This window comes from Elgaria multicarinata, chromosome 8 (genome assembly GCF_023053635.1).
Source record: "Elgaria multicarinata webbii isolate HBS135686 ecotype San Diego chromosome 8, rElgMul1.1.pri, whole genome shotgun sequence".
NCBI classification, from domain to species: domain Eukaryota; kingdom Metazoa; phylum Chordata; class Lepidosauria; order Squamata; family Anguidae; genus Elgaria; species Elgaria multicarinata.
The window spans coordinates 84161153-84189042 of record NC_086178.1 but is presented as its reverse complement, the minus strand read 5'-3'; the positions used below and the strand labels follow the sequence as shown (position 1 = coordinate 84189042).

At 42.6% G+C, this 27890-nt stretch overlaps 1 protein-coding gene across 1 annotated transcript in view; it reads right to left on the bottom strand.

Annotated features, from left to right (window-relative positions):
• Nucleotides 1-3464: 3464 nt before the first annotated feature.
• Nucleotides 3465-27890, bottom strand: part of HTR7 (5-hydroxytryptamine receptor 7) — a 45428-nt gene continuing 21002 nt past the window's right edge. Inside the window, exons 2-3 of the mRNA XM_063131620.1 lie at nt 11046-11795; nt 3465-3741 (exon numbers count right to left, since the gene is read on the bottom strand). Of these exons, the coding sequence (XP_062987690.1) occupies nt 3699-3741; nt 11046-11795 (793 nt within the window). The 3' untranslated portion in view covers nt 3465-3698. The remainder of the gene's footprint in view (nt 3742-11045; nt 11796-27890) is intronic.

The following is a 27890-nucleotide window of genomic DNA, read 5'->3' as shown; positions in this document are numbered from 1 at the left end:
TCTGCAGTACCAGCAGTAGCCATTAGGAATTTAAATACGAAATTTCAAAGCCTTCTTGGAGTCAACAGACAGTCTCTTTCATCCAAAAATGGACAAAAGGATTGAAAATCATCAGTAAGTCAAGCATTAAAATTAAAACAAAATATCTTTAAATAATATATATTTTACATATCTCTTCTTTAAACTTATAATGAACAGTTGTAATGAACACTTTAATTCAATTATTACAATATACCATTACAATACACCATTTGAAATCACATCTAGAAATAAGGCTGCAATCTTATACTTTCTTAACTGGGAGTAAGCCCCATTGAATTTGCTTACTTCTGAGTAGACATGTATAGGACTGTGCTGTCACTGATATTTACACCTACTTAGACTGAGCATTTCCCCACACACACTCTTTTGCAAACAGATCGTGGTTATTTCAGCAAAACTGGTTAAAGCCTCTTCTTTAAACAATATTGAAATGCTACTTCTTAGGATATTTAGAAATAGAATAGTGCTTAATGTTGAAACACTGAACTTTATTTAAAATCGTTAACATCAACACATACTGTAACATCAGGTTACAGAAAAGACATGATTGATCTAGGAGGAAACGGGGGGGGACGACGACCATATTTTTGCCAATATATATCAAATTGTCCTTTGGGACAAATCTACACTACACATTTAATTGGTTTTATACCAGTTTGCCTGTCGTGGCTTCTTGCAAAGAATTCTGGAGGTTGTAGTTTGATGAGGGTACTGAGAATTTAGAGGTCCCTAACTCCCATTATGGTAGGATGTTTTCCTGGAGACAAAGACTGACTGTTAAAACCAGTAGAAATATGTAGTGTAAATATACTCCCAGAGGGATGTTAATTAGGCCCTGGGCTAAGGAAAAGAACTTCTGTTCAAGGTTCCAGATATTTAGGTTAGGTCTGTACACCTTGTGACCCAAGAAACTGAGCACAACCCATACATTTTGATCTACAGGTGCTTGTCAGCCCTCCCCCTCCCATTTTTATTCCAGTTCCACACATGCACGCCTAAACAGAACATTTATTCTACCAAACCACAATATGTAGCTGACGGTCTTCATTTTGTTCAGAGGGTCACATGTTGTGTAGGACTGTCCAACAGGAAGAGCTACTGATTTGTTTATCAGCTTTATTAAGGACTAGCAGCATCTTGTATACTGTATAAAGATCTTAAACAGGCACCTGCAGGCATTTTCAGCTTTCTCTTGTAACAACCTTGAGCAATTGTTCACATGAATGCTTAGATGAAGTTGCAGCCTACTTAAAACATACATTGCATTACATTCATTTTGCATCATTTGGGTCTCAAATACATTTCAACTTTCTGTTTTTCATAATACAACAGGGACTCTTTTTCATAATACAATTGGGATCTTGTAGATGGGATCCCAAAACAAGAATAGTCCTGCTCTGCCTGACTGCATAATCTGCCTTTCCTACAGAAAAATATTAAGGATGAAAGATACTCATTCTAACACTCTTTCATGATGCAGTTCCATTTGTTTAACACATACCTTTGGGAAATCAATCTGAGTTAGCAAAAGACATTTATTTGAATATGCAGGAACCATAGTAATTCATGCTGAATGAAGTATAGATGGGTTCCTGGTAAACTTTCAACAGTGACAGAAGGATGCCTGCTTGATATTATTTATTGTCGTTGCTACAATAAACATGACCCTCTAACTCACGAAGCTCAAACCAACCAATATGATTCCAACTGAAAGAAGGCTGTCGCACATAAGAACAGGAAACACACATAACATGAAAAGCTGCTCAAGTTCTATCATTGTTCATGTAATTTATTAAACAGTTTAGTATTCCTCAAAATGACATTAAAATAGAATAGCAGACACATACATTAATGGATGTATTGAATATATCTGATTTGCTTATTGTTTCACCAGCAATGAATTAACTGTAGCCCTATAGTTTTCAAAAAATCTTCAGTGATTCACCACCACCTCCTTTTAAACCACCTTCTATGCCAAAGACAAATGATGAGATTTTACTACTTCGGACCATAGGATGACCACTTTTGACCAATGTTTGACATTTCAAGTTTTTGCCCTTCCTGTGTGTTCTACTTCATTCCAGACACTGGCTCCAATGCAGAGAATAATAGTTATACTAAAGCCCCACTGGAAACAATAGTACAAGTTAGTAAATGACCAAGGGTCAAACTATATGCGCCATTAATTGCATGCCAGCAATTAACATGCATATCTTAAACAATTTACATAGGCACCACGCAGACATGGGGAGTTAAGCAGGATCAGGACCACAATGCATGGGAAGCAGGGGGTTAACCCTTCCTTGCACTGCTATGGTTCTGACGTGTCGTTCCCCCCCCCCCCATCAGAAGATGCTATTAGCTCCAGTTTGAGGGGGGCAGACTTTCGTTGGGGCTGTGGGATAAAACCCTCATCCCTATGGTCCCAATTCTGCTCCTTCTTGCATCAGCTATTTAAATTGGTTTAAACATGCACAGTTAACCTCACATCTGCTTTTGGTTATAATACTGCAATCCTAAACATACATACCAACTGGATACACCTGAGTAACCAAGCTTCAGATTGTGCTGCATCTTAATTCCCACTCTTTATGTGACCTGAGCATAGCTAGCTAACTTTTCTCTGAATTGGAGCCAGAACGCTTTGCACCTCGTAGCAGAAAGCGTCTTCCATCCTTTACTTGAAAAACACTGTTTAGCAGCCCAACAAAATACATTCTGTCATCCTTGTTGCTTCTTGAATAGTCATAGTAATAGTTCGGGGAACTGAAGAAACAAAATAGCCAAAATTTCCTTTCCTTTCTGTGTTTGAAAATTTGTCGCTTGGAAGTTTATGTAATATAATGTAATATATTTATGTAATATAAACCCGGTGGTGACTACAATTCCCATGATGTTCAGCAAAAAGAAGAGGAGCCAGTTGGAAAGAAAATAAGAAAATAGGGGACTGAAAGAACGGTGTAGAAAATAAACTGACACTGTACTGTTACCAAACCCTGCTTTGTTTTCCCTGTCAAGCTATTAAATCATTGTAACCAAATGATCTCTGTAATTTACATTAATTAATAAGGATAAAATGTTGCTCAGTCACTCACGCTTTTCTCCAGTTTATTTTTAGAGGGTCATGTTGCCCTGGTGTATTTCTCACGTGTTTCTCCTTGAGAGGGAAACCTATGGTGCCCTATGGCGAAAACGTTTTAAAAAGTCAAGAACAATTCGTGGGGGGGGGGGCAGTTTGCAAAGGCAGAGGGGGTTGGTAGGATCAATGCAGGGTGCTCCTCATGACACGTCACAAGTAATATTCCCACCCTCCCACCCTGCCATTTCTAGTATGTGTCAAATGGCAGATTGCTAATGAAATTTGCTTCTTTTCCAAACATAGACAAAAAGGTTTATTTGTGTATACAATGGGCATTTGTTCTGCTAAAGAAAAGAAAAAATGGAGGAGAGAGAGAAAAAGAGATGTCAATGTATTCAGCAGAAATACATTTAATACAATATACCAAGCTCAATGACATTCTTTACAGCATTCCCTTTCGAAGTGGTCAGGTGCATTTCATTAACTCATCAGTTTCTTCTTGCCGATTGGATCTTCAACACTGTCCCTCACCTAGCAGTGCCTTGCCCAGATATGACTGTGTCTCACCGGCATTCAGTCATAAGTCGTGGCTTTTTTTTCTTGAGTAATCAGAGCTCCTCCTGTTTAAAGGGGCGAAATGCACAAACATTCAGTATGAACATGCTATAATTCTTACTAGCACAACATGTGATGGAAGACTTCCCCACCCTTGTTAGGGCAAGGTCTATAGGGAGATTTCGGAACCAGCCCTGGGCAGGATAGAATTCAAGCAAGATACAGATGGAATCTGGTTCGTGCCGAAGGCTACAGGAGAAGATCAACAGAAAAACTTTTCAGGAGTGTTTCAGTGGACAAACTAATCTAAAGATTATATGGAAAAACTATTGCTGCAAGGCATGACCAGAAGTTCCCATTTGATGGATGGGTCTCTTGATTTCTCTAAGGCTGAGGGAAGTCAAAGCACAGCACAACTGGGGATCATTTGTCCAGGCCATCCTTCCCCAACCTGATGCCCTCCAGATGTGCTAGACTACAACTCCCATCATGCTCAGCTAGCATTGGTCTATTTGGGTTTTCTGAGTGAAGAAAGCAAGGATAGGAGGAGTGTATAAGGGCAGGGGGAACGGCTCAAGTTATTCCCACCCTCTGTTGAGTTAATTTTCATCCTGAACTCCTGCCATCTTCCCCCAATGTCCCATTCCAGATTTACCTGATTCACATGGTGACAAATTGTGGGTCATTTAAGTCACAATTGGCAGGGACAGGTATCGCCTGCAAGGCTCTTCATTACTGCCAACAACCTCTGATTGGCCCGATCAAAGGCCATGAATGTGATGTGCAAACCTGGACCGACAGTTTGTTGTTGGATTAAGAACATAAGAAGTGTCATGCTGGATCAGACCAATGGTCCATCTAGTCCAGCACTCTGTTCAAACAGTGGCCAACCAGCCATCGGCCAGGGATGAACAAGCAGGACATGCTGGTTTACTTAGCCGCTAAATAACCCATCTTTTCATGTTCACATGTCACCCTCACAACTTCTGATCCGGCTGATTGGAGGTTGTTTAGAGAAAACGGAAGTGGCTCACACATGGCAAACATCCTCACCACCATCACTTAAGAATAGCAATAAACAGAACTGGGGGATGGTTGTGGCAGACAGTCTGTGGGGAGCATTTACTGGGGAGAAACAGTGGGCCTGGGAAGTGTCAAGTTCATCCCACCTGCCAATTTCTACCTGCAAACACCCAGTCCTTGCAATGCCTTGGTAAACGCAAGTTGGAGACATGGGTTGGTTGTGGCAAAATTATTAGGGAATAAACCCCACTGAACACAGTGAGTAAACATGCAATAGGTCTGCATTGTAAATCACCTAAACATCTGGTGCAGACACTGAGGAATTCCAAGTATTTTTCTAGCTATGCTTGCGGACAACAGTAAAGCAGCATCTGCCACACTGTCACAATAATGAAAATTAAGGCCAAATCCTGCCACCTCCTCCAATGGTGGTAGAAAAACAGGACAGAATTGAACCAATACCGATGAAACAAGATACATTTATAATTTCCTGTGCAACAAGATTTTTGATCACACAGAGTCCTATTTCTCGTGCAGGGAAGTGATGCGGTTCGTTTTTAAAGATGCCAAGTTTTCTATCATCAAATTAGCAGACCATTCAAGGCTACAACGCTGTTGTTGAGGAAATAAGAAACATTTATTTAGGGTGACCATATGAAAAGGAGGACAGGGCTCCTGTATCTTTAACAGTCGAATAGAAAAGGGCATTTCAGCAGGTGTCATTTGTATGCAGGCAGAACCTGGTGAAATTCCCTTTTCATCACAACAGTTAAAGCTGCAAGAGCCCTGCCCTCTTGACCAAAAGAGTGCAGGGCTCTTGCAGCTTTAACTGTTGTGACGAAGAGGGAATTTCATCAGGTGCTGCATGCATTCAAATGACACCTGCTGAAATGCCCTTTTCTATTCAACTGTTAAAGATGCTGGAGCCCTGTCCTCCTTTCCATATGGTCGCCCTAATTTATTGTCTGACAGACGGCAGGTCTTCCTTTACCCCGTTCCCAGCCACTTGGAAGTACTGCAATCCAGGATTTGGCCCTAAGGCTAGAACTACATGCTACCAAGAAAATGGGCCTTCGCTTTCTCTTCATATCATCTAGTTCAGTTTATGATGTATCAACTCATAATTACACCAGCCAATTATGTTGAGAGAGTCAACATGGGGCTGGTATTTTAGTAGCAGCTCCACCTTTTTAGCAGTGTGTAGTTCTGCCCTAAAGAACATATAGAAGCAAACACATTAGCATAATGATTACAAGCGGTATGTTCTTTGATGAATTCTAACCACTCCACACTTTTGGGGAGGGGGTACATGAAAAGGTAACTGTATTAAAAAGGTAATACACAGAACCACGGAGGAATATGCCATTGACCAAGCAAACTGAAGGATGAAAATTTACAATTGACATCAGGATATATAATGCATACAGATTTGTTTGCTTTAAAGAAAAGCTTCCTTTTGTAAATATAACAAGAAAGGCATTAGAAATTAAATTAACTAACCATGTAGTTTTATCCAAGGTCAAAACTACGTTCAGAGGGAAGGAATAGCAGCAATAAATAATAAAGGTCAGTAACAAAAACAAAAAAGTACCAAAAAGAAGTAGATATTACAACATAAATGCTCTTTTATATTAACTATCAGTAGAAACCTGTTAGAAGTTAAGATATTCTTATACACATCTTGATAACTTGATTGCTGATCATCTGTTTTCAATGTACAATTTTCAGAATTCATTTTTATTACCTTTCTTCTATGACCATAAAAACCTAGAATTCCCATTTACTTCCCTCCTTCAATCCTATATAATCAAGGCTAAATAGTAGTACTGAACATTTTAGGGAGCGAAGGGGAGGGGGAGAAGACTGTTCTCAAGACTTACGAATTATTTAAGTGACAAGTATGTATTATTTTGAAAGTAACATAAAGTACTACAAATCTAAGCTTGGCTACAGAAAGGATCAGTTATCTCATGGTTTATTTATACGTGCTTTCCACATGAGAACTTTTTCTCCTTTAAAAAACAACAACCCAAGGTCAAAGAGAAATTCAAGGCTCATGTGAAAAACCAAACCAAAAATTGGTTCATTTCAGGACACACAATCTTCACTACAATTAGATATTAGGTGTGAAATCCTGGAACTTGAAGGATCCTGGTCAGTGAACAGCGACCTACACAGATATAGGTCAGAGACAATCCAGGAACACAATATAAGTCCTTAACCAAGGGGACATTATAGAACAGGGTTCTCCCCTGCAGCCTGCAGGTGCCCTTGGCACCCCACACCCTAAATTCCTTCTGAAAAATAACATTATTGAGGGACACCAGAGTATGGAGGACTAGAGCGTCTTTTGCCCCTCTAGCCTACTGTATTCCAAGGTTTTTCTCAATAACAGAGGTAGCTTCTCTAGCCCACCAAACTTGGTTTCTCTTTGAAGAATAATATTATTGAGTCGGTAACCAAAGAATTTGGAGGACTAGAGCAGCTACCTCTCCTCTCCTACAGGGGAGACAAAAATCTTTCTTGTCAAAGGAATGGGGGATTTAAAATCCTGATTGCCACCCCCGTAATGAAGGGGAGGTATGGGGACGTGAGAGTCTGGGGGAGGGATGGAGGGAATCTCTATATGCATTGGGCTACCACGGAAGGGTCAGATTACTCTTGTCAGAGGTCTGAAATGATCCCATGCAGAGAGCTTTTGAAATTAAGTTGAGGCCCACATGAAATTAGACTGTGGGCTGCAAACTGTCCCCCACCCCCCGTCCCTTCAATTGAGGTTTAAAAGGTACTTGGCTACAATAATTTCCTAAAATGTCTTTGAAGAAAATAGTTTATGCTCATGCACAGATCTAGAGGACTCCACAAGTTATCAGTTCCTGCCAAATCCTGCCTTAGCCAGGTATCAGGAATCATTAACAGTAATCGTCTTGCTTCCATTATTTTTAGACACTATCTTCTTCCTTTCCTGCCAAAAAGTGCCCCTGACAAACAACTGCCTCATACATTTAATAAGCAAATCTTCAGCTCAATGATTGACCGCAGTATATTTGTTTTAAATTTGGCTCTCTTCCTCTGAAGAATCTGGAACAGTAAAACACCATCTGTGGAATGGAGAATCAAATGCTATGTGGTCTAAGCAGCCACATAACAAATAGGAGGATTGATACTTAGCGGTAAGCTGATAAAAAATTAAAATGAAAATTGTCGTCAACATCCCCACTTCAATATATACACTTCACAGGGGAAATTCCTTCCATGACAGCCCAGCGGAGATTCCTTCACATGGCAAGCTTTCTCCCTGTTGACATGAACTAGTAGTATTCTTAGCACACTCTTCTAGCCAATTTTAAATCAATGTGAAATATTAATAGTATATTGCCTGCATGCCACAAAAAGGCTGCAGTGGACACTTTTCATAGAGGATGCCAGCCATACCATCCCGGAACTCCCCAAGGGGTCTCTGGAATCCTGCGAATTTCATAGCCCTCTTAGCGCAGACCATCCAAATCTGCTTTTAAGCCTAAACCTCAACTCCTCTCCTGGCATGAACCTATCCACACACTACACTCCTTGGCTAAGGCTCTCCCTCCATGTGCCTTCTCTGAAGGTGGCTCGGAGGGTGGCAACAAGGGAGAGGGCCTTCATGATGGTGGCCCCCATTATAGAATGAGGTCTCCAGCAAGGCCTGCCTGGTGCCAACATTGTTATTTTTGGGGGTGTGGGGGGGGGAAACCAGGTTTCACTTTCCTCTACTCCTAGGCATTTGGCAGCATATGACAGCTTTTGAATAGAAAGATATTGTTTGGATACCTGCGTGGGTTTATATGTTGTCTGTTTATATGTTTGTAACCAAACTGTTTTCATATTATGCAGTACTGTATTTTTAAAGGTTTGAAATCTTTGTAAACCGCCCGGAAAGCTTTGGCTATTGGGCGGTATAGAAATGTAATAAATGAAATGAAACAGCTAAATGAGGCTTAGGTCAAAATACTAAACACTAGAATCAGTATTTCCCAACCTTCAGATGTGTTGGAACATAGTTTAGCAAAACCTGAAGGAGCCTTGGGCTCACATGCTCCTCCGTTGCCCTCTCCTACACAGTTTCAAAGATTTCACATCCTTGGTCTGAACTGACAAACTGTAATTGATATTCACTATAGTTTGTTTTAACCAGATATCTACAACCTGGGGCTCTCCAGTTGTTTTAGATGATAACTCCTGTAATCCCTGACCACTGGCCATCCTGTCTGGGGCTCACAGGTGATGTAGTCCAAAACATCTGGAAAGCACCAAGTTGCCTACCCTTGGTTTAAACCATGGTTGGCTTATTTTAAACAAACAACGTGAAAGCTAACCAGTTTCTTGGTTCAGATAAAACTTCAAAAGTTTAAGAAAAAACTTCTGAGCGTCTCCTCCTGGCCATGTGGGAGGAGGAGAGCCTGAAGCCAAGGTTTAATTGGGCTCATTCTTGCTGCACTGCACAACCCTTCTCCGACCTTGTGAACTCCATGTTTTGGACTATATTCCTGATAATTTGCCATGCTGGCAAGGGTGATGAGAGCTGAAGTCCAAAACATCTGGAAGTCAGTACACAGGGCAACCATGGGAGGTCTGGGGGGCATTTTTTTTTGCCTGGACATTCATAGAATCATAGAATAGCAGAGTTGGAAGGGGCCTACAAGGCCATCGAGTCCAACCCCCTGCTCAATGCAGGAATCCACCCTAAAGCATCCCTGGCAGATCGTTGTCCAGCTGCCTCTTGAAGGCCTCTAGTGTGGGAGAGGCCACAACCTCACCAGGCAACTGATTCCATTGTCGTACTGCTCTAACAGTCAGGAATTTTTTCCTGATGCCCAGGTGGAATCTGGCTTCCTTTAACTTGAGCCCGTTATTCCGTGTCCTGCACTCTGGGAGGATCGAGAAGAGATCCTGGCCTTCCTCTGTGTGACAACCTTTTAAGTATTTGAAGAGTGCTATCATGTCTCCCCTCAATCTTCTCTTCTCCAGACTAAACATGCCCAGTTCTTTCAGTCTCTCTTCATAGGGCTTTGTTTCCAGACCCCTGATCATCCTGGTTGCCCTCCTCTGAACATGCTCCAGCTTGTCTGCATCCTTCTTGAATTGTGGAGCCCAGAACTGGACGCAATACTCTAGATGAGGCCTAACTAGGGCCGAATAGAGAGGAACCAGTACCTCACGTGATTTGGAAGCTATACTATTAATGCAGCCCAAAATAGCATTTGCCTTTCTTACAGCCATATCGCACTGTTGGCTCATATTCAGCTTGCAATCTACAACAATTCCAAGATCCTTCTCGTTTGTAGTATTGCTGAGCCAAGTACTCCCCCATCTTGTAACTGTGCATTTGGTTTCTATTTCCTAAATGTAGAACTTGGCATTTATCCCTATTGAATTTCATTCTGTTATTTTCAGCCCAGCACTCCAGCCTATCAAGATCACTTTGAAGTTTGTTTCTGTCTTCCAGGGTATTAGCTATCCCACCCAATTTTGTGTCATCTGCAAATTTGATAAGCATTCCCTGCACCTCCTCGTCCAAATCATTAATAAAAATGTTGAAGAGTAGGGGAACATAAAAATGTTCTCCTACCTGCAGGCCATACACACACATACCCATGGACCCACACAAAAAGTGATGTCCGTATTGGCTACAGGGTGTTAAAAGGTTAACATTTAGTTTGCAAACAAGCCACATAACCACTACAGATACTGTTCTTTTTCAGGGGGAAATTCCCCCCAACTTTTGTGGGATGGCAGCAGGGGCCACATACGGCCCACGTTGCTCACCCTGGATTAGTGTGATGTGCAAAAGTGGCCAGTGTAAGAGACACTGCTGATAGTCAGTAAAGCAGACCCATATCACCCACCATCTATTGGCAAAAGACAGAGTCTAAGGCCGTAGCTAGACCTAAGGTTTATCCCAGGATTGTCCTGGGGTCAAACCTGTTCATCTAAGTGCCACACAGGGCATCCAGCGCTCAGGCAGGGATGAACCCTGGATGATCCTGGGATAAACCTTAGGTCTAGCTACGGCCTGTGTGTTGATTCATTATATCACCAGTCCAATTTGGGAACCTTTTAGTTTCTTTCTCTCTCATTAAGATATCCTGGGGACTGTAGTTAGGACTGAAGTTAGAAATTTCTACCAGAGCATTCTCAGCATCTTCTACAAAATACTGTTATCAGGATTCTTTGGGAGATGCCACAACAAACTGGTATAAATCCCTACCTATAAATCTACTTTTAGATACAGCTTCTTCTCCCCCCTCCCCCACCCCACTTACACATGAACCAGCAAATAAGTGTAATAAATGGCAAATGACCTTACAGAACAAACTCTGGCTTTTCAGCAAGCTTCAGGGCTTCGTGCATGCCTGCAGCAGATAGCTTACGGTTGATATTCCTATATCTGCATTGCAGCAGATTGCGATAGGTTGTCCTCAGGTCCCGGTTGAAGAAGGCATATATAAATGGGTTAATCAGAGAGTTTGCATAACCCAACCACAGAAATGTCCTCTCAACCCACAAAGGGATGCAACTGCAAGACGTTCCACAGATAAAGGGTCTAGCGGTGGAAAGGATGAAAAATGGCAGCCAGCACACCGTAAAGGCCCCTACAATAATCCCAAGTGTGGTGGCTGCTTTCTGCTCCCTTTTGAAGATGGAAATGTTCTTCCGTTCGTGCTTCAGCAGCCGTGAAAAATTTGTGCACTCTTCTGATTCCTTGTGCAGTTTCACAACGCCGTTCGCGGAAATGATGCGTTCATTTTCTTCAGGCCGCGGGAAGCCAGCAAATTTGTGTTTGGCTGCGCTCTTCTTGGCGGCCTTGTAGATTTGATAGTACATGAAAAGCATCACCGACATAGGGATGTAGAACGCAACCGCAGTGGAATAAATGGTGTAACCAAAGTCCTGGCTGATTAAGCAAACTTTGTTGTCATTAATGTTCTGAGCCCACCCAAAGAGTGGTGGCAAAGTAATTGAAGCAGACAGCAGCCACACAGAAAGGATCATTTTAGCCATACACTTCCCATTTTGCCTTACAGGATAGGTGAGAGGCCTAGTGATGCCAAGATACCTAGAAGGAAAGAGAGCAGAGTTAAGGTGTGCTTGTGATTTCTGTTCGTTTTAAGTTGCGATGGGGATCCCACTGACCAGACTACCACAAATAACAATCCGATCTGCTAACAAAACATAAAGAAGACTGGGTAGTTCTTTAAGCATACCATTTCTAGGTGAACAGATTAACAGATTAGAAGAAAATGCATATGCTGGCTTCTTGCTTTGCATACATTTCTATAGCTATTTTGTGTGTTCAGAGTGTTTTACAATAATCCTCGCCTTCATCCTAACATTCCCAAAATACAAAGTTTAAAGAGGGGGAGGCTTCATGGGCAATGCTAAGTTATATCTGTTGTGAAAACTGATTCACTGGGGAATTCCTTGATAAGCAGCTCTGCAGGCGATCTCCGTAACCCATGTTGCATGACAGACAACACACAAACTAACTGTTACTGCAGACCCTGGGTTCTCAGGTTATCTTAGTTGGGAGAAATAACCCCCTGTGTTTGGGGGGGGAGGGGGGACATCCCACAGATAACATGCTAACCCAACATGGGTTGTTCTGGAAAATAAAACATCATGGGTTAGCGAGTTGTGTGAATCCAGTCTCAGGCTTTAGCTCTTTCCTCCGAATGCTCCGCCAAGGTGTTTTCCTCTCCTCACGTGCAGACATGCCTCACTTCTGCCTCATGTGGCCTCAGCAATCAAACTGGCTTTCTGGTGTTGCACCTGCCCTTTTTCTTGGCTGATGTCTTCCCCAGGCTCCTGGCCCCTTACAAAGCCATCTCCTGGCAACTCTCACTCAGGCAAAACTCTCCAGACAAGGTCTCCCAGATACCAATCAACAGCTCCTTATATTTGCTCCAGTCAGATGCAGCCGGTGTAGCTAATGATCAGGGATGATGGGAGTTGTAGTTCAACATCTAGAAGGCTATAGGTTTCCTCAACAACAACAATTCCTTTACAATCTCAGTGGGGAAGGAGGAATTCTTCAGTGCATAGTACTTAGATGCAATGCAACTTAACTGAAAATAGTAATATTTGATATTTTAAAAAAGTTCTAAATGCGGTAAAATCAGTTTGAATGGAACTTAAATGTTTTCACTCTCCTTAAGTGGATGAAAATATTCTGTACCCGTATAAAGTCTTACTGGTGCTATATAAATTAATTAATTAATTAATTAATTAATTAATAATAATAATAATAATAATAATAATAATACTCACAGGGGCTATTTGGAACCTGCATTCCCGCTGCCCCCACTCCCCATGGTTTTAGTTCCCCATGACTTTTTTAAGGGCTTGTAATGCAGAGAACATAAAAAGAGCTTTGCTGGATCAGACTAAAAGTCTGTCTAGTCCAGCATTCTGTTTGCACCATGGCCAACCAGACGCCCATGGGAAGCCCACAAGCTGAACATGAGCGCAACAGCACCCTCCTGCCCATGTTTCTCAGCAATTGGCATACGGAGGTATACCACCTCTGACACTGGAGGCTATAGATCTCCATCATGACTTGTAACCACCAACTTGACAGACATCACTATATTTTATTGTAAAAAATAGTGCGCATTCTAAACCTCACCTCTATGTTTTTTATAAGTTAAACAAAATGTCCTGCAACATTTTTCAATTCCCTCGCCAAAGACTAAAAAAGCAGCCATACACGATTGCTACTAAACGCTAGATGTTAAGGAATAGGTTGCTTTTGCAACCATGTAAGAATAAAATTAACACTACCATGTATCCGTTATAAATATAGTCTTTCAAAGACCCACAGTTCCGAGGGGTTCTTGACCGAGGTCTATGCCAGTTAAACAGGTTGAAATTTTTTCCAGAGGGGTAATTGTGTTAGTCCATTGCTGCAAAAAATAATTAAGTGAGTCTTATGGCACCTTAAACACAAACATGATAAATTTGCTGCACAACTCTAGTATGACATTGGTTTGCCTTTGTAGTGCAGATATGTTGTCAAAGAAAACTTCAGGAACACACAGAAGGGAGGAACTACACATATTGGTGGCAGACCTGTCTTCAAATGTGGGTCATCATCACCAAACACTTGTGAAGCACAATCTCAAGAGGGGGAAAGCAATGGGAAAGAGGGGTGTTCTACTTTTCCTCCACAACCATTTCCCATGACGACCTAGTCATTTTTGTCCTAGCTCGGCCCTAAAACTAGAAATTCATTATTATTATCATCATCATCATCATCATCATTATTATTATTATTATTTACATTTATCTACCGGCCCATAGCCGAAGCTCTCTGGGCAATTTACAAAGGTTCAAAACAATGAACGTTAAAAACAAATATACAAAATTTAAAACCATAAAAAGCATAAAATACAAAAAACAAAACAACACACAATATCCATCTAATAGATGCGTCTCTTCCTAAAGAACTTACCGTATTTCTTCGATTCTAAGACGCCATCGATTGTAAGACGCACACTAATTTCACTACCACCAACAGAAAAAAAGCTTTAATTCTAACAAATAACAAACGCACCCGCAATTCTAAGACGCACCCCGTTTTTAGAGATGTTTATATGGGGAAAAAAGTGTGTCTTAGAATCGAAGAAATACGGTACCATCTAAACAAAGACATAAAAGGAAACAATGTACAGGAAAAGTAGAAATCATATATCTAAGAAGTTGATAGCAAACTGTAACTTAATTTACACCATTGTTTATTTGAATAGAAGGGTCTGGTAATGGTTCTGTCTTACAAATGCCATAATTTTTCTTAAAGCTTTTAGCTTTTCCTGTTTTAGCATCCTTGCATGATTGTCTACAAAAATGTATTTTTGCTGAACTGACTGCAAGACTTTATGTAGTGTGTCTGTGGCAGTATGCAAATATCGTTCTGAGCTGAACCTTGCCTTTTCAACCTGATCTGCGTGGGTAAATAAAATGGCAGTATAATTCTTCCAGTTAGGACCCAGGAGTTCCTGGACTAACTGGATCATGGGATCCTCTTCCTCTTTGCAAAGTGGGATGTCGGTTCTTAGGAACAAATATCTTCTCCCCCTGCTTTACAAGCACTTGACAATGACCCACCCTTGAAGGTAACAGTCTAGTGCAGGGTCAGGCAATATTTCAGACTACAACTCCTATCAGCCTTCAGATGTTTTGGACTACAAGTCCCATCAGCACCAGCCAGCATGGTCAATGGCCAGGAATTATGGGAGATGTAGTCCAAAACATATAGATGGCATCATGCTGCTTACCCTGATTCAGTATCATGTGTAGTTCTTCCCTAAGACTCAACATTTTAAGCGCCATTCCCCCACAAAATAAAAATTTAATGAACTAAGTAATATTATAATGAACATTATGTCTAACCATTTCCTAACACAGATTTCCTTTAAAAATAGTTTTATATAAGCCAAGATATAGTGCTGGAGGGTTAAATATAAACCCAATAAAGGTCAATCCTGTATATTGCATATTTCTGAATTGCTCAGAAGTGCATGTTAATGTATTCATATCACAAGCAATATACTGACACAATTAAAATGCAGTAGATTGAGAAACCCATGCCAAGCCAAAACTATATCAGTTACACAAAATATGGTATTTGGAATTAAAATACATTAATCTCCATAAAATGCATTAAGTTGTTCCCTGCAATGTTTCTATTTCCGTTGCAGTTGATGGTCTCTAAAAATTAAACAGACATCAATCAGGTAACCTTCATATCATTCCCCTCAATATATACATTTTATTAACCTTGAAAATTAAGATTCCTCTTTAACACAACGTAAATCACTATGTTGTCTACTCTGGAGGAGACGTGTGGAATGGCTTGAGCAGAAATGCATACATTTATCAGCCACTTGTGCCACGTATCGCAGGAAATGGGCTCCTTCATCCATTATCTAAAGAGTAATTTTCCTCAAAGGTTTTGATGAAGCATAGGAATAATTAGTTCCACCCTCTGTCCTGTAATGTCTACATTTAGATACTGACAAGGAATAGGGGGAATTTGAGGGAGAGGAAGGAGTCCTGTCCTCCTTTCCATATGGTCATCCTATCCAGGTTCCACTGAACGGTAACTGGTTGAGGTTTATTCAAAGAAAAATTAGGGTTACATCAAACACTATGGTATTCCTCCATTGAAATGATGCAGCAGGTTATTTGTCAAAGCCCAAACTGCAATTTGACACACCTCTGCAAACCTTTGGAATGTCAGTGGAGGGGCGCTGCGCCAAACCACAGCTGTGTATTCATGCCAAATGAGAATATCCGCTTGTTGCATCCTAAAACTGGCTCCATGCAGCACAGACATGGCCCCACACCTCTTTGTGATGAAGGTATACACATGAACCACAGCTTTGAAAGGAATCTGTTTTGCTTTCCAAAACCAGGCCAGTGTCCTCGTCTCTTCTGATCTCAACTAAAACATCTCATATTCCTATGGAATAAGTAAACTTCATGGACCCAGGAAAATGCAGACAGCTAGTCAATGTAAACAGTGCACCTGGGAACACACAAGCTGAAAACACGAGGTGACGCTTACTAGACTCCTTACACGCTGCCAGCCCAGGCCAACCAGCGGAAAAAGACAGGGGGCATGTCTAGATGAGGGCTTATCCCGGGGATGCCCCCAGGATCATCCCTGTGCGTCCACATGATCCCTCCCTTTCCCTGGGATAAGCGGGATGACTTTAATCCTGACTTTTCCTGCGGTCTCGGGATCGTCCCGAGACCGCAGGACGTGTGGGCCACCGTCCCAGTTTCTTCCCGGCTCCTCGCGAGTAAACACAAGAAGTCAGGAACCGGGCATGGGGCACTGAGCTCCTCAGGAGCTCTGTGCCCATCGAGGTGGGAGCTCGAGCGCTCATTTTCGATTAAAAAAAATTATCCAAAGTGGCAGGCGCAATGTCCTCTTCCTCCCGGGATGTCATGTGCCGCATGTGGACTGGGGGTGAGGATCTCGTGATCACCATATCGTAAGAACCTCCCCCCACCGGTAGGTCTAGCCATGCCCTAAGGCTATAACCCTATACCCATTTATCTAAGAGTAAGACCTACTGAACTCAGTAAGACTTACTTCTGGGTAGACATTATAGGATTGCATTGTAAGCAACTGATAAAACCTGGAAAGTCTCCCTTGCACATTAGAACTACAACAGAGCCATACATGAATTACATACCCACACTCAATTGTTCTCAAAATCTCAGTTGTAGCATCACCTCAATAATCATTTTTCTTTTCTTATTTTAATACTACCCATGTGTATGCCTTTTTTTGTATTTCCTGCATTCTTCTCTTTAATTGTCTCTGTAATTGTCTAGAATTCTTTTTTATGCATCCACTATCTTGTAAATGGGTTTTTAAAAGCCTTGTGTGCATTCATATATTTATTCCATTAATGCATTTTTCATTCCTTTATCTCTCATTCACACTCTTTTCATTTTGCTCTCCTATTGCTCATGGATTTCTATTTATCTTCCTTTTATCTTGCTATACATTTTCTTCATTTCTGTTTTCAAAACTAAAATTTCCATCAGTGAACCTTCTTCATTTTGCCTTTCATTCCAAAGCCATTTATAATCTCCATTTGGCAATGGAAGCGCTGTCATGGCAGATCTTCCCTTTGCCCTTTATTTCCTCACATGTGGGGTTTTGAAACTATGTTTAATTTTAACTCCCAAGATAGGTGTACTGTCCTCACACTTCTTCATCTCTGCCCACAAGTTCCGTCTCTCTGGTCTGCTTCTTTCTCTGTCGCTCCTAACAGCACAAACACGTGCACCTCTACACATGTTTCCATCACATTTCTTTCATCCTCAATAGATTATACAGAATAGGTATAACAAGAGAGAGAACATAAAACCACTGATTTTGCCTTGTGACATTCAGCAGGAGAACTGGATGGATTGCATCCCATGTCAGATAAGATGCCGTTGCCAAGAGAAACATCTGACATTACAAAATACACACTCCTGGAGTATTGGGCTGTTTGAACAGCTGCCTTTATATAGTAGATTGTTTCAATGCGGTAAGACTTATTGTTAAATATATGCACACTTTCCCCCTGCACCCCTGCACTAAACTGGATTATGCCTGTGCTGCTAACAAAACAAACAGGTATTTTGCCAGAAAAATAATGAAGAGGATACTGGCCAGCTTGGACCACGTTCCGCTGCAGTTAGAAAGCCTCATCTTCAATGAGCGTTCCTGGTCTTAACAAGTAATAAGTATACAGTGAGATCTGCCAAGGTTACCTCTTTGGGAAATGTCACCATTTGGGTTGCTCTACCTACTTCTCCATTTTCCATGGCATTTGGTACAGTGGCTAGTGGGGCTAGCTGGCCAGGACCAAGGTTCCATCCCATCAGGTACAGCAGATTTCTTTTTTTTTTGGGGGGGGGGGACACAGACTAGGACCTAGGTGAGGCCTAGCTATTTCCTGATCTCTTTCTGAGGGGACTTCTGAGGAGATTAACAGCAGTGGCGGCACAAACACACACACAATGTTGGTAAGTTTGTTTCTGGGCTGGGAAACGGTCTCACCGAGTTGCCTTCACCCAATACATCACAGACAATGCAATCGAAAAAAGGCCCCTGAGCAGACAGTGAGCAGACAGAGAGGCAGCCAACCCAGGCCATGCATGTCAGCAAGCAACCAAGAGCATACGCTAGCATTGCTCTGCTCACGTGACTCATGCTAGCGCTGCTGCTGCATTGCAGCATTTGTTTGTGTGGGCAATGAGCAGATACCAGGAGAAATGGTGAGGAAGCAGCAGTGAGGCAGAACTGTGTACCACGTAACTTGCACTGTGGACCCTAAAGTAGCCTGCTATCCTCAAGTGCAATTGAGCAAGCTGTCCTGGACATCAACAGCTTGAAGTAAAAATCATCTGCTGATCCAGTCGGCATGCAGTAGGGTGGCCACGTGTCCTCTTTGACAGAGGACAGTTCTCTATTTGAAAAGCTGCCAGAGGACCCAACCTCTTTTTGAAGGCCTGTCCAGTTGAAACATAATGAACCGTAACACCTGTTGCCCATCCACAGTGAGTACCTAGACTGCAGATTGAACAGGCAAACACACAGGACACCTGGTCACAGTCTTCTTCTGCACTATGGTGAGATTTACTCTACGTATTTCTATTTAAATTATAATAATTATTTCTAAATTTGCATCTATATGTAAAAATTTGCACATGTACATTTTAATCAAATTTGTGTACTCTTTTGTTCTTTTTGGGGGATTCATAAGCAGAATGTAGGACGGTGGCGCCATCTTGCCTTTCACCTCAGGCAGCAAAATGTCCCCAGCTGATAGTTCTGAAGGAAGCAAGGTGAAGCGACCTTCGTTCTCTCTCTGAGGCCATTCACCTTTGCACTCATGGGGCACGTCATGCGGGAGGGAGAAACCCAGTAACTCTCACACAGTTCTCTGTTATGAAATAGTTTCCATGGTGGTGGTGGGGAACCTCCTTCTCCCAACCAATCAAAAGACCAGCATGTTTACTCATGAGTAAATCTGCTCGGTGGGGGGAGGACACTTTGAATTAGGACTGTCACAACTCTAAAATGTTGGTAAACAGGAACATCTTATACTGGTTTAAAAGTTAAGATTTCAAAATGACCCTCTCCGGCAGGTCTCCACTTAGTCCAGTGAACACTGGCCAATGTCATTTCCAATCATGCTTCCTTCCTACTTCAATATATTTAATGTTTTGTGATGGGGATACACATGTGTGTAATGCTAAGAGGCCTTTTAAAGAATATCCCTTAGAATGAGAATGATGAATGCAGCAAAGTCCTTCTCAGTCTACTTCATTGATTGGATGATAAAGCTATAACAATATTTATCTTTGGGGTGACTTTAACTGTGCTGTTTTATTCATTACTTGTCTTTGTTCTTGTTCTTTTGCAAACACATTAAATATAAAGTCTTGGTCTATGCCTGTAATTTTGAGAGCTATCCATAGGACCACAGCTTCATAAAAATCCACACAGTGGAAGACCATATGAAATAACTGTACAAAAACACTTTCCCCAAGCTTGTACCCTCCAGATATTTTGGACTACAACACCCATTATCTCCAGACAGCACAGTCCATGGTTGCATTACCCAGGAACAATGGACATTATTGTCCAACACATCCAGAGGACACCAGGTTGAGGCAACCTGGTATAAAAGCTGTGAGAGTTACTGTGCATGCTAAGGACTAGATTAAATAACCAACCGTAGACTATTAAAACTACAAACATTCATCAGCCCCAACCAGAATGGACCAATGGATGATGGGAGTTGGGAATCCAGTAACATCTGGAGGGGCACTGACTCTCCTCCCCTGTTCTAGAGCAGGGGTGGGCCGAAGGTAGATCTCGAGATGTTTCGGACTTCAACTCCCAGAAGCCATTGTGGTCAGGAATGCTGGGAGTTGAAGTCCAAAGCATCTGAAGATCTACTTTTTGCCCACCCCGTTATAGAACATACATGGAGTGGGGGATGAAGATCATTATTGCGCCAGCTCTCCTGAAATTAAGGCAGGAGTAGATTGGGCATGAGCCGAATCCTTGACACACTTAGGAGCTGGATAAGGTACATTGGCTTGTATGTGCATTAAACTAGAATTCCATGTTATTTTTTTCTTTTAAGCGAAAACAATTCTAAACCTAAAATTATCCAAAGAAAGAAAGAAAAGATAAGTTAAAATGAATTATGCACTAATTAAGAAGGCAGCCAGAGTTACCATCTGAAATGTGGGCTGGGGGAAGGGGGAGAAAGCTTTTAAATTCATTAGTAGAAAAAGAAAAGGGAAAGAAGAGAATGACATTTTTGAATGGGATGATTTCCCACTGCTGTATATGCGGCTTAAAAGCATAATATTTTCTAAGTGCCAGCTATTGCCGTATGTTCTCATTAAAAGGCAATAAAAACACCAGAAACACTAGAAGTAAATGATACAGGAGAGCAACTATCGTTTCTTTTTGGGATGCTTTCACCATGAGTGGGGGAGAAACCCTGCAATGCCAACCCGATACAACTCAAAATATTTGAATTACATGTACTTAACTAGGGGAGTTCCCCTGTGCTGAGGCAACAGAAGATAAGCACCAGGGCCACAGCAGCTTGGGTTCATTCACAAAATGGCTCTATGTGCATTCAGGGGAGCTGAAAGTTTTCCTTCCTACAGAAGCCCTATGTGCATATTAGAGTCCCACACCAGAGGGTCCTCAATGCAAGGATGCTACCGTAAACTGGGAGCTGAGAAGCGTTATTGTCAGAAGGAGCATTTCAGACTGCTTGAAGGGCCCTCAAGTTGGCACGACAACTTTCCCTCATTCATGCCCTCCCACATTATTCTTGTGCAGCACGATTTTAATAAAAAGATACACCTACATTTCTTATAATTGTACTTTTAAGGTCAAAATGAATTGGGCTATGCCAGCTTTCCCCAACCTGGTGCCCTCCACATATGTTGGATTTCAACTCCCATAATTCCCAGCCAGCATGGCCAATGGAATTATGAGAGTTATGTAGCCCAACACATCTGGAAGGGCATCAGGTTGAAGAAGAATGGTAAGCCAATTGCACTGACAATCTAAATAAACGGATGAGCTCTGGGTCACACCTGTATGTTTCTCAGTTGACATCTATAACAATAATTGCTTGCGTGAAACTCTCCAAGTGAATTTATTGGAGAAGTGATGTTCTCTTAGCCTGAGCTACTACTAAGCTGTGAGGATAAAGTGAGATAACCTTATGTATGCTGATAACTAGGGGTGTGCATGGACCCCCCGCTCCGCCCCACGGGCCGATCCGAAAATTTCGGATCAGCCCGCTCCGGTCCGCCCATACTCCGCTCCTCTTCGCCGCAGAGCTCCGGCTCCGAATCGGAGCTCTGCAGTGGAGGGGAGTGGTGCCAGGTAAGGCCGGGAGAGGAGGGCGGGGGGGTTACCGGGCCCTGCCGCCGTTGCCGCCCGTGCGGCGACGGCGGCAGAGCCCGGTAAGGGACCAAGGGGGAGTGGGGCCTTACCTGCCTCCGTCCGCGGTCCGTCGGCTTCTTCAATTGAGCCTACGGTTCAACCAGGAAGTCTGGGCCGCAAGTGCAAAAAAGAGAGTGCAAAAAAGAGGGTGGTCTCAAGATTTTACCCCCACGGCAATTTGTGGTGATACTGGGACACTTTTCTAAATGTCAAACGTGCCCACAGGCCCAACCCCTGATGTAGAGTTTCTTTGATGGGGCTTCTTGTGAAAAACAGCAGCCACTAATACGGGCCATAATTTCACAAACAACCACCCGCTTCATGCTTTATGCCCACACACACACTTCTAAAGACCTGCATTGGGCTTTACCCATAACTGAATGCATAAGCTAACTCAACAGACAAGCATTGTTTGATTTGTAGATCACATTTGTATCCCAGCCAGCCTTTGTCCATGAAGCTGAGGGTTATCAGTAGGGATGTGCTCCGCTTCTAATTGGACCAGCGAATTAGAAGCGGAGCGGGGTGCTTCGCCTCCCCTTAAGGCAGAGGCGAAGAGGATTGGGGGGGCGGCAGAGCGTGGCGAAGAGGATCGAGGTGAAGGCGGATCCTTCGCCTCGATCCGGAGCTCCGCCGGAAAGGTAAGTGGGGTTTACCGGGCCCTGCTGCTGTCGCCCATGCGGCGACAGCAGCAGGGCCCGGTAACCACCCCCCCTCATCTCCCTTACCTGCCTCCGTCTGCGGTCCCTCGGCTTCTTCAATTGAGCCCGCGGTTCAACCAGGAAGTCTGGGCCGCAAGTGACTTCCTGGCTGAACCGCGGGCTCAATTGAAGAAGCCGACGGACCGCGGACCGCGGCAGGTAAGGGAGAGGAGGGCAGGGGGGGGGTTACCGGGCCCTGCTGCCGTCGCCGTCCGTGCGGCGACGGCGGCAGAGCCTGGTAAGGGACCAAGGGGTAGGGGGGCCTTACCTGCCTCCGTCCGCGGTCCCTCGGCTTCTTCAATTGAGCCCGCGGTTCAGCCAGGCAAGTAAGGGAGAGGAGGGGGGGGTTTACCGGGCCCTGCCGCTGTCGCCCATGCGGCGACAGCGGCAGGGCCCGGTAAACCCCACTTACCTTTCCGGAGGAGCTCCGGATCGAGGCGAAGTTGTATCATCTGTAAGCCTCTGTTTAAAATGTTTGTTCTGAATTTATTGTTACCTACTTTTGGGGTCCTTCTTAGGGCTGAAAATAGGTGAAGAAATTATTTTTATAAACACGTATTAAAAATAAATACAAATAAAACTTCAACAAATCACTAAAGTGTCAGGATTGCTAATTTCCCAGCTAAAAGTCAATTCCTAGCTCTTGAATGCAGAAAGAGGGCATACAGAAACTCAACCTTTCTCCACTACACCCAGGTTCCCCTGACCCATCCTTTTCTTCAGTCTGCTACGGAAAGTGGGACTCTACCGGTATCTCACTGCAGGTGCGAGAAAACTGTGGGCAGCACCACCAGTGGTTGGCATTGTGTGCCCAAGATATTAAGAGACAACATGAAAGGTTTCTCAGTTTATATACCCCACACCTTTCCGATAACTGGTGCTGCCTTCCCAGAGGACCCTCCAAAATAGTCACCTCTGATCTGGTGCCCTCAGGATGTTTTGGCCTACAACTCCCAGCATTCCTGAGCATTGGCCATTCTGGCTAGAGCTGATGGCAGTTGAAGTCCAACAACATCAGGAGAGCTTCAGTTTGGGGGAAGACTGCTCCAAAATCCTGGAAGCTGAACTCTCTACCTGGCTCTGAAGACAAATGATGCAGTAGCCTTGTTGAAGCTCAGCAGGCCTAGATCTGGTCAGTGCCTGTACGGGAGACTGCCTGGATGGGTTCACTGCCCTGCGTTCCACGATAAAATGAACGAAGGAAGCTCCTCAGGCACAAACGTCAGCCTCTAAAAAGGCATTGCCACTACATCAAAGCTGTTAAGGTGAACTGGGACTAACAATCCCACACATCTGTTGAACCTTCACTCTGGTAATGTTTAATGTGTTTTGCTCTCAACATAATACACAATGAATAATATATAGCTCTAATGAATAATTTGTTTCCTGATGAATACTTTTACATAGAAGAGCACAATGATATATGTCTTCCATAATCTTACTGGGAGCTTCCTCCTAGTGACCCGAAAATAATTGATTACTTTTAAAACAACCCACAGATGTGTTTTATTAAAAATATTTAATTGCTGACTGGAAACAGAGGCACAACTAAAGTCTATTATTTGTACTATAACATGGCTCTCTGTTCACTTACATAAGTGTTAAGCTGTTTGTTACCTTGTTTGTTTGTTTGTTTTTCTAAATGTAAAAAAAGATTGAAAGAAAGGCAGAATCATTACATGTTATGTCACTTAGACCAGAAACCATCTTTACAGTTATGGACTAAAATTAGTCAATTTAGTTCTCAATTTAGTTCTTTAGAAAAGGGTAAAAGCATCAATATTTTAATATTATGTTACAATACTTTTATTGTTGTATTTTTGTTGCTGTTTTATAATTGTAAACCGAGGGCATTTGCCAGTTGGCCCGTATACAAATCTAACAAATAAATCAATAGATCTTTTAGATCTTTGCATGGTTTTATTGATTTTTTCTGCTGGTTTTACTTTGGTTTCATTATATACTAGGGAGGGCTTATCCTTTGTTGCTTGCTTTATTCTGTGCTGTGTTGTTACCATCATGATTTTATATTTTATGTTTTTAATTTACCTGTAAATTGCCCAGAGAACTTCTGTTATTGAGTAATCTAAATAAATAAATAAAATTGCACATAGATGAATCCTCAGCTTGGCTTTTTTTGAGGCACTTTCCTCTACACTAGTCATGGAGAATCTGTAACCCTCCAGATAGTGTTGGACTACAGTTCCCATCATCCCTGACCATTGGCCATGCTTGCCGGGGCTGATGGGAATTGGAGTCCAACATCCAGTGGACCATAGGTTTCCCATCCTAAGGGAACATCTGGTGGACCATAGGTTTCTCATCCCTCCCTGATCCTGGGATCCCCTGTGCATCATGTGGACGCACAGGGACGATCCCAGGGATCACCCCAGGATAAAGCCCCATCTAGCTATGGCCCAGTGTGACTGATACTTAACAATAAAATGTAAAGTTTTCCGTGCCAAGGCTGCTCTAAGCATTGTGAACCTTGAGATGTATTTAGCTTGACACTCTTCAGAGAAACTTGGAAAAAGATAACCTCAGTCTTGGGACAGTGGGGAGCGGGGTGGGTGGTTCTCACTGGTGTCAATTTTGTAGCCCCTTCCTATCAGTCACGCAACCTTCAAACAAGTTGGGGCATCATCGTATGGATACATACACAAAGGGCAGAGACTTGTTATAAAGCAATCATCACTGAAAAATACCACGACCTTTTGGAGAGATAAGTGAAATCACAGGTTGCAGCCTTTCCAGCTGAGCGAAATGCCTTGTCTTCAGTGCATGAAGTAAGAACTGCAGAAGCTAAGCAATTTGTTATAGCGTGTGTGTGTTTTTGCTGCGTGGGCCGCAACGGTGATTAGTTGATGGATAGGCAAGGTGATATTCTTACGGGCCAATTGTTGGATCCAAATTTGCAACCTTTCAAGTTTCACAGTGATCTTCACAATGGAGAATCTATGCCGTTATGTAAGATGATCACTGCAGTGTGTGCCATTTTTAGAAGAATTAATTGCACTTCCCATGCTTCCTCCCTCCTGGGCTCTCTCCGGAGAAATTAGTTTTTGAAATCCCAATTCTTAACATTTTTGCATGTATATCAGCAATTTTGCTAGAACTTGCTTTCAAATAAATGTATTTCAGACCAAGGCTGCAGCCAAAGAAGTAGCTCTTTCTTGTCCCTATTTATAAACAGATGTAGGGAGGGTGAAGAGACGGATTTGTACATATATACTTTTTTTGAAATACCAGACTGCACATACAGAAGGAACTAATTCTGCTCACCCAAGCTGAAGCAGTCATCCTTCAACTAAGGACACCAGGATAAAGAAGTAGCTCCTAAAGTTATTTAAAGCCAGATAGTGACAAATGATTCTTGTTCTCGGTCCCTAAGGAATCTAGTGGAGTGCTGTATCCCCCTTCTAAAGCGCGCCCATTCACAACAAAATATGTAACATAAGCATTTTCCCAAGGTTACCTTGACCCAGAAACTGTAGGAGCTATCTAGAATTCTATCCGAGGAGACCGACGGTGAAAAGTTGCTGCAGCATGGCCTGGACTGGGAACAAGACAAACGGATTGTATACACTTCATCAGACAGTTGCGTAATGCTGATCCCTGTCTGGAACAATATGAATATAGGTAGGGTGACCATATGAAAAGGAGGACAGGGTTCCTGTATCTTTAACAGCTGTATTGAAAAGGGAATTTCAGCAGGTGTCATTTGTATATATGGAGAACCTGGTGAAATTTCCTCTTCATCACAACAGTTAAAGCTTCCGGTGCCTTGTCCTCTTTTAAATCTGGTCACTCTAGTATAGCTCCTGCAGCTTTAACTGTTGTGATGAAGAGGGAATTTCACCAGGTGCTGCATGCATCCAAGTGACACCTGCTGAAATTCCCTTTTCTATGTAACTGTTAAAGATACAGGAGCCCTGTCCTCCTTTTCATATGGTCACCCTAATATAGGGAGAGACATATTTGTTGTGACTCTCACTCTTTGTCTGTATTCTCTTATTCCCATCCCTTGTAACAAAAGAGTTTTCAGTTAAGCTGAAAGGTGTCATGAGGGCAACACCTCCAATGAGCATTCCTTCTCTCTCTCCCTCTCCCTCTCCCTCTCTCTCTCCTTCAAATATGGGTCATTTGGAATAATAAACAACCACTGCTCCGAAAACACCATCCCAGGTTTCAACCCAGAAAAAGTCCCACTGGAATGTTATGGTGTATATCCCCCCTATCATTTCAGGCTGTGGGTTCTATCCATGCCCTTCCTCAGTTGTAGCCAGGGCTTCATGTCACTTGCTGCAGAATAGCAGTTCTACTATGGATCAGAACTTCAGCACGGGGCAGTTTTGGACTAAAAGAAGGTAAGATGGATTTTTGAGTCCTATGAAAAACAAAATTAACCCGGGGCTTTATCCGCAGATTTGGACAAGCATGAGTTTGTCCCTGTAAAACCAATATTATTTGATTGAATAGATGAAGCACCTAACTTGGACTCTCTACCAGCTGATTCTATGGCCAACATAAAGGTTATGTTGGCAGACAGAAAATAAGATACTGAAAGTAGTGGCTTTGTTAAGACGTTAAGATCTAAATTCAAGGTCCAAATGAGAATTATGGTGACAGAAAGGAAATTGACCTGAGGAAACAATAGACATGCTGATGCGTGGAAATGTTTTGACCTGTCCCAAGCAAGAACACTGTCCAGAACGGCCACCTGTTAGTGCATTAGGCTTAGGCCGCCATCTGCTGTAGGGCATGTCTAAACATGCACAGGATGGCACCCTTAAGGTCCTTACTCAGTCCTTCTTGTAGAAATTCCAGAATGTTTTTAATCTTTGTCCTTGCTGAAGAGACACAAAGTCTGGAGACGAGCAAACAAAAGTATCCTGAGTAACATACATCCTGTTAGCAGGTTTTTTTACAGACTGCTGAATGGGTAGAAACCACAATACACATATAAGTTCTTATATGTCTTCTATTCAGTTTCCATCTTATTTGCTTCAAAATGAATGGATTGAACGAAAAGCTGGCCCATGTTCTAAAAAGGAGATCGAATGACCTACCTTTATTTCCAGAATCCTGCAGAAGAAGCATGGCCAACATGGCACCACCACAATTAATTGTGCCTTTTCTTCTGCAACCTTTGAAGCACCTTGCCTTGGTGTGAGAGATAAAGCAGAAGCCATGGCCACTCACAGAAAGGCTAGCAAGCCCTTGAGTGTCTGGGGGCAAAGAGATGGTTTTCAGGACTTTTGAAGGCCTCAACGATGAGGTCGAATAGCTCCTGACTGAAAGACCATTCCAACATCTGCCGACTGAGCCCAATGGCATCTTGATCATTCCCCTCCTTTGCTATGAACAATTTACTACAGATGACAGGTGCAAGCTGCTACCTCCCAGGATTACAACTACTATCAGCCACAGCCAGCATGACCAATGGCCAGGGATG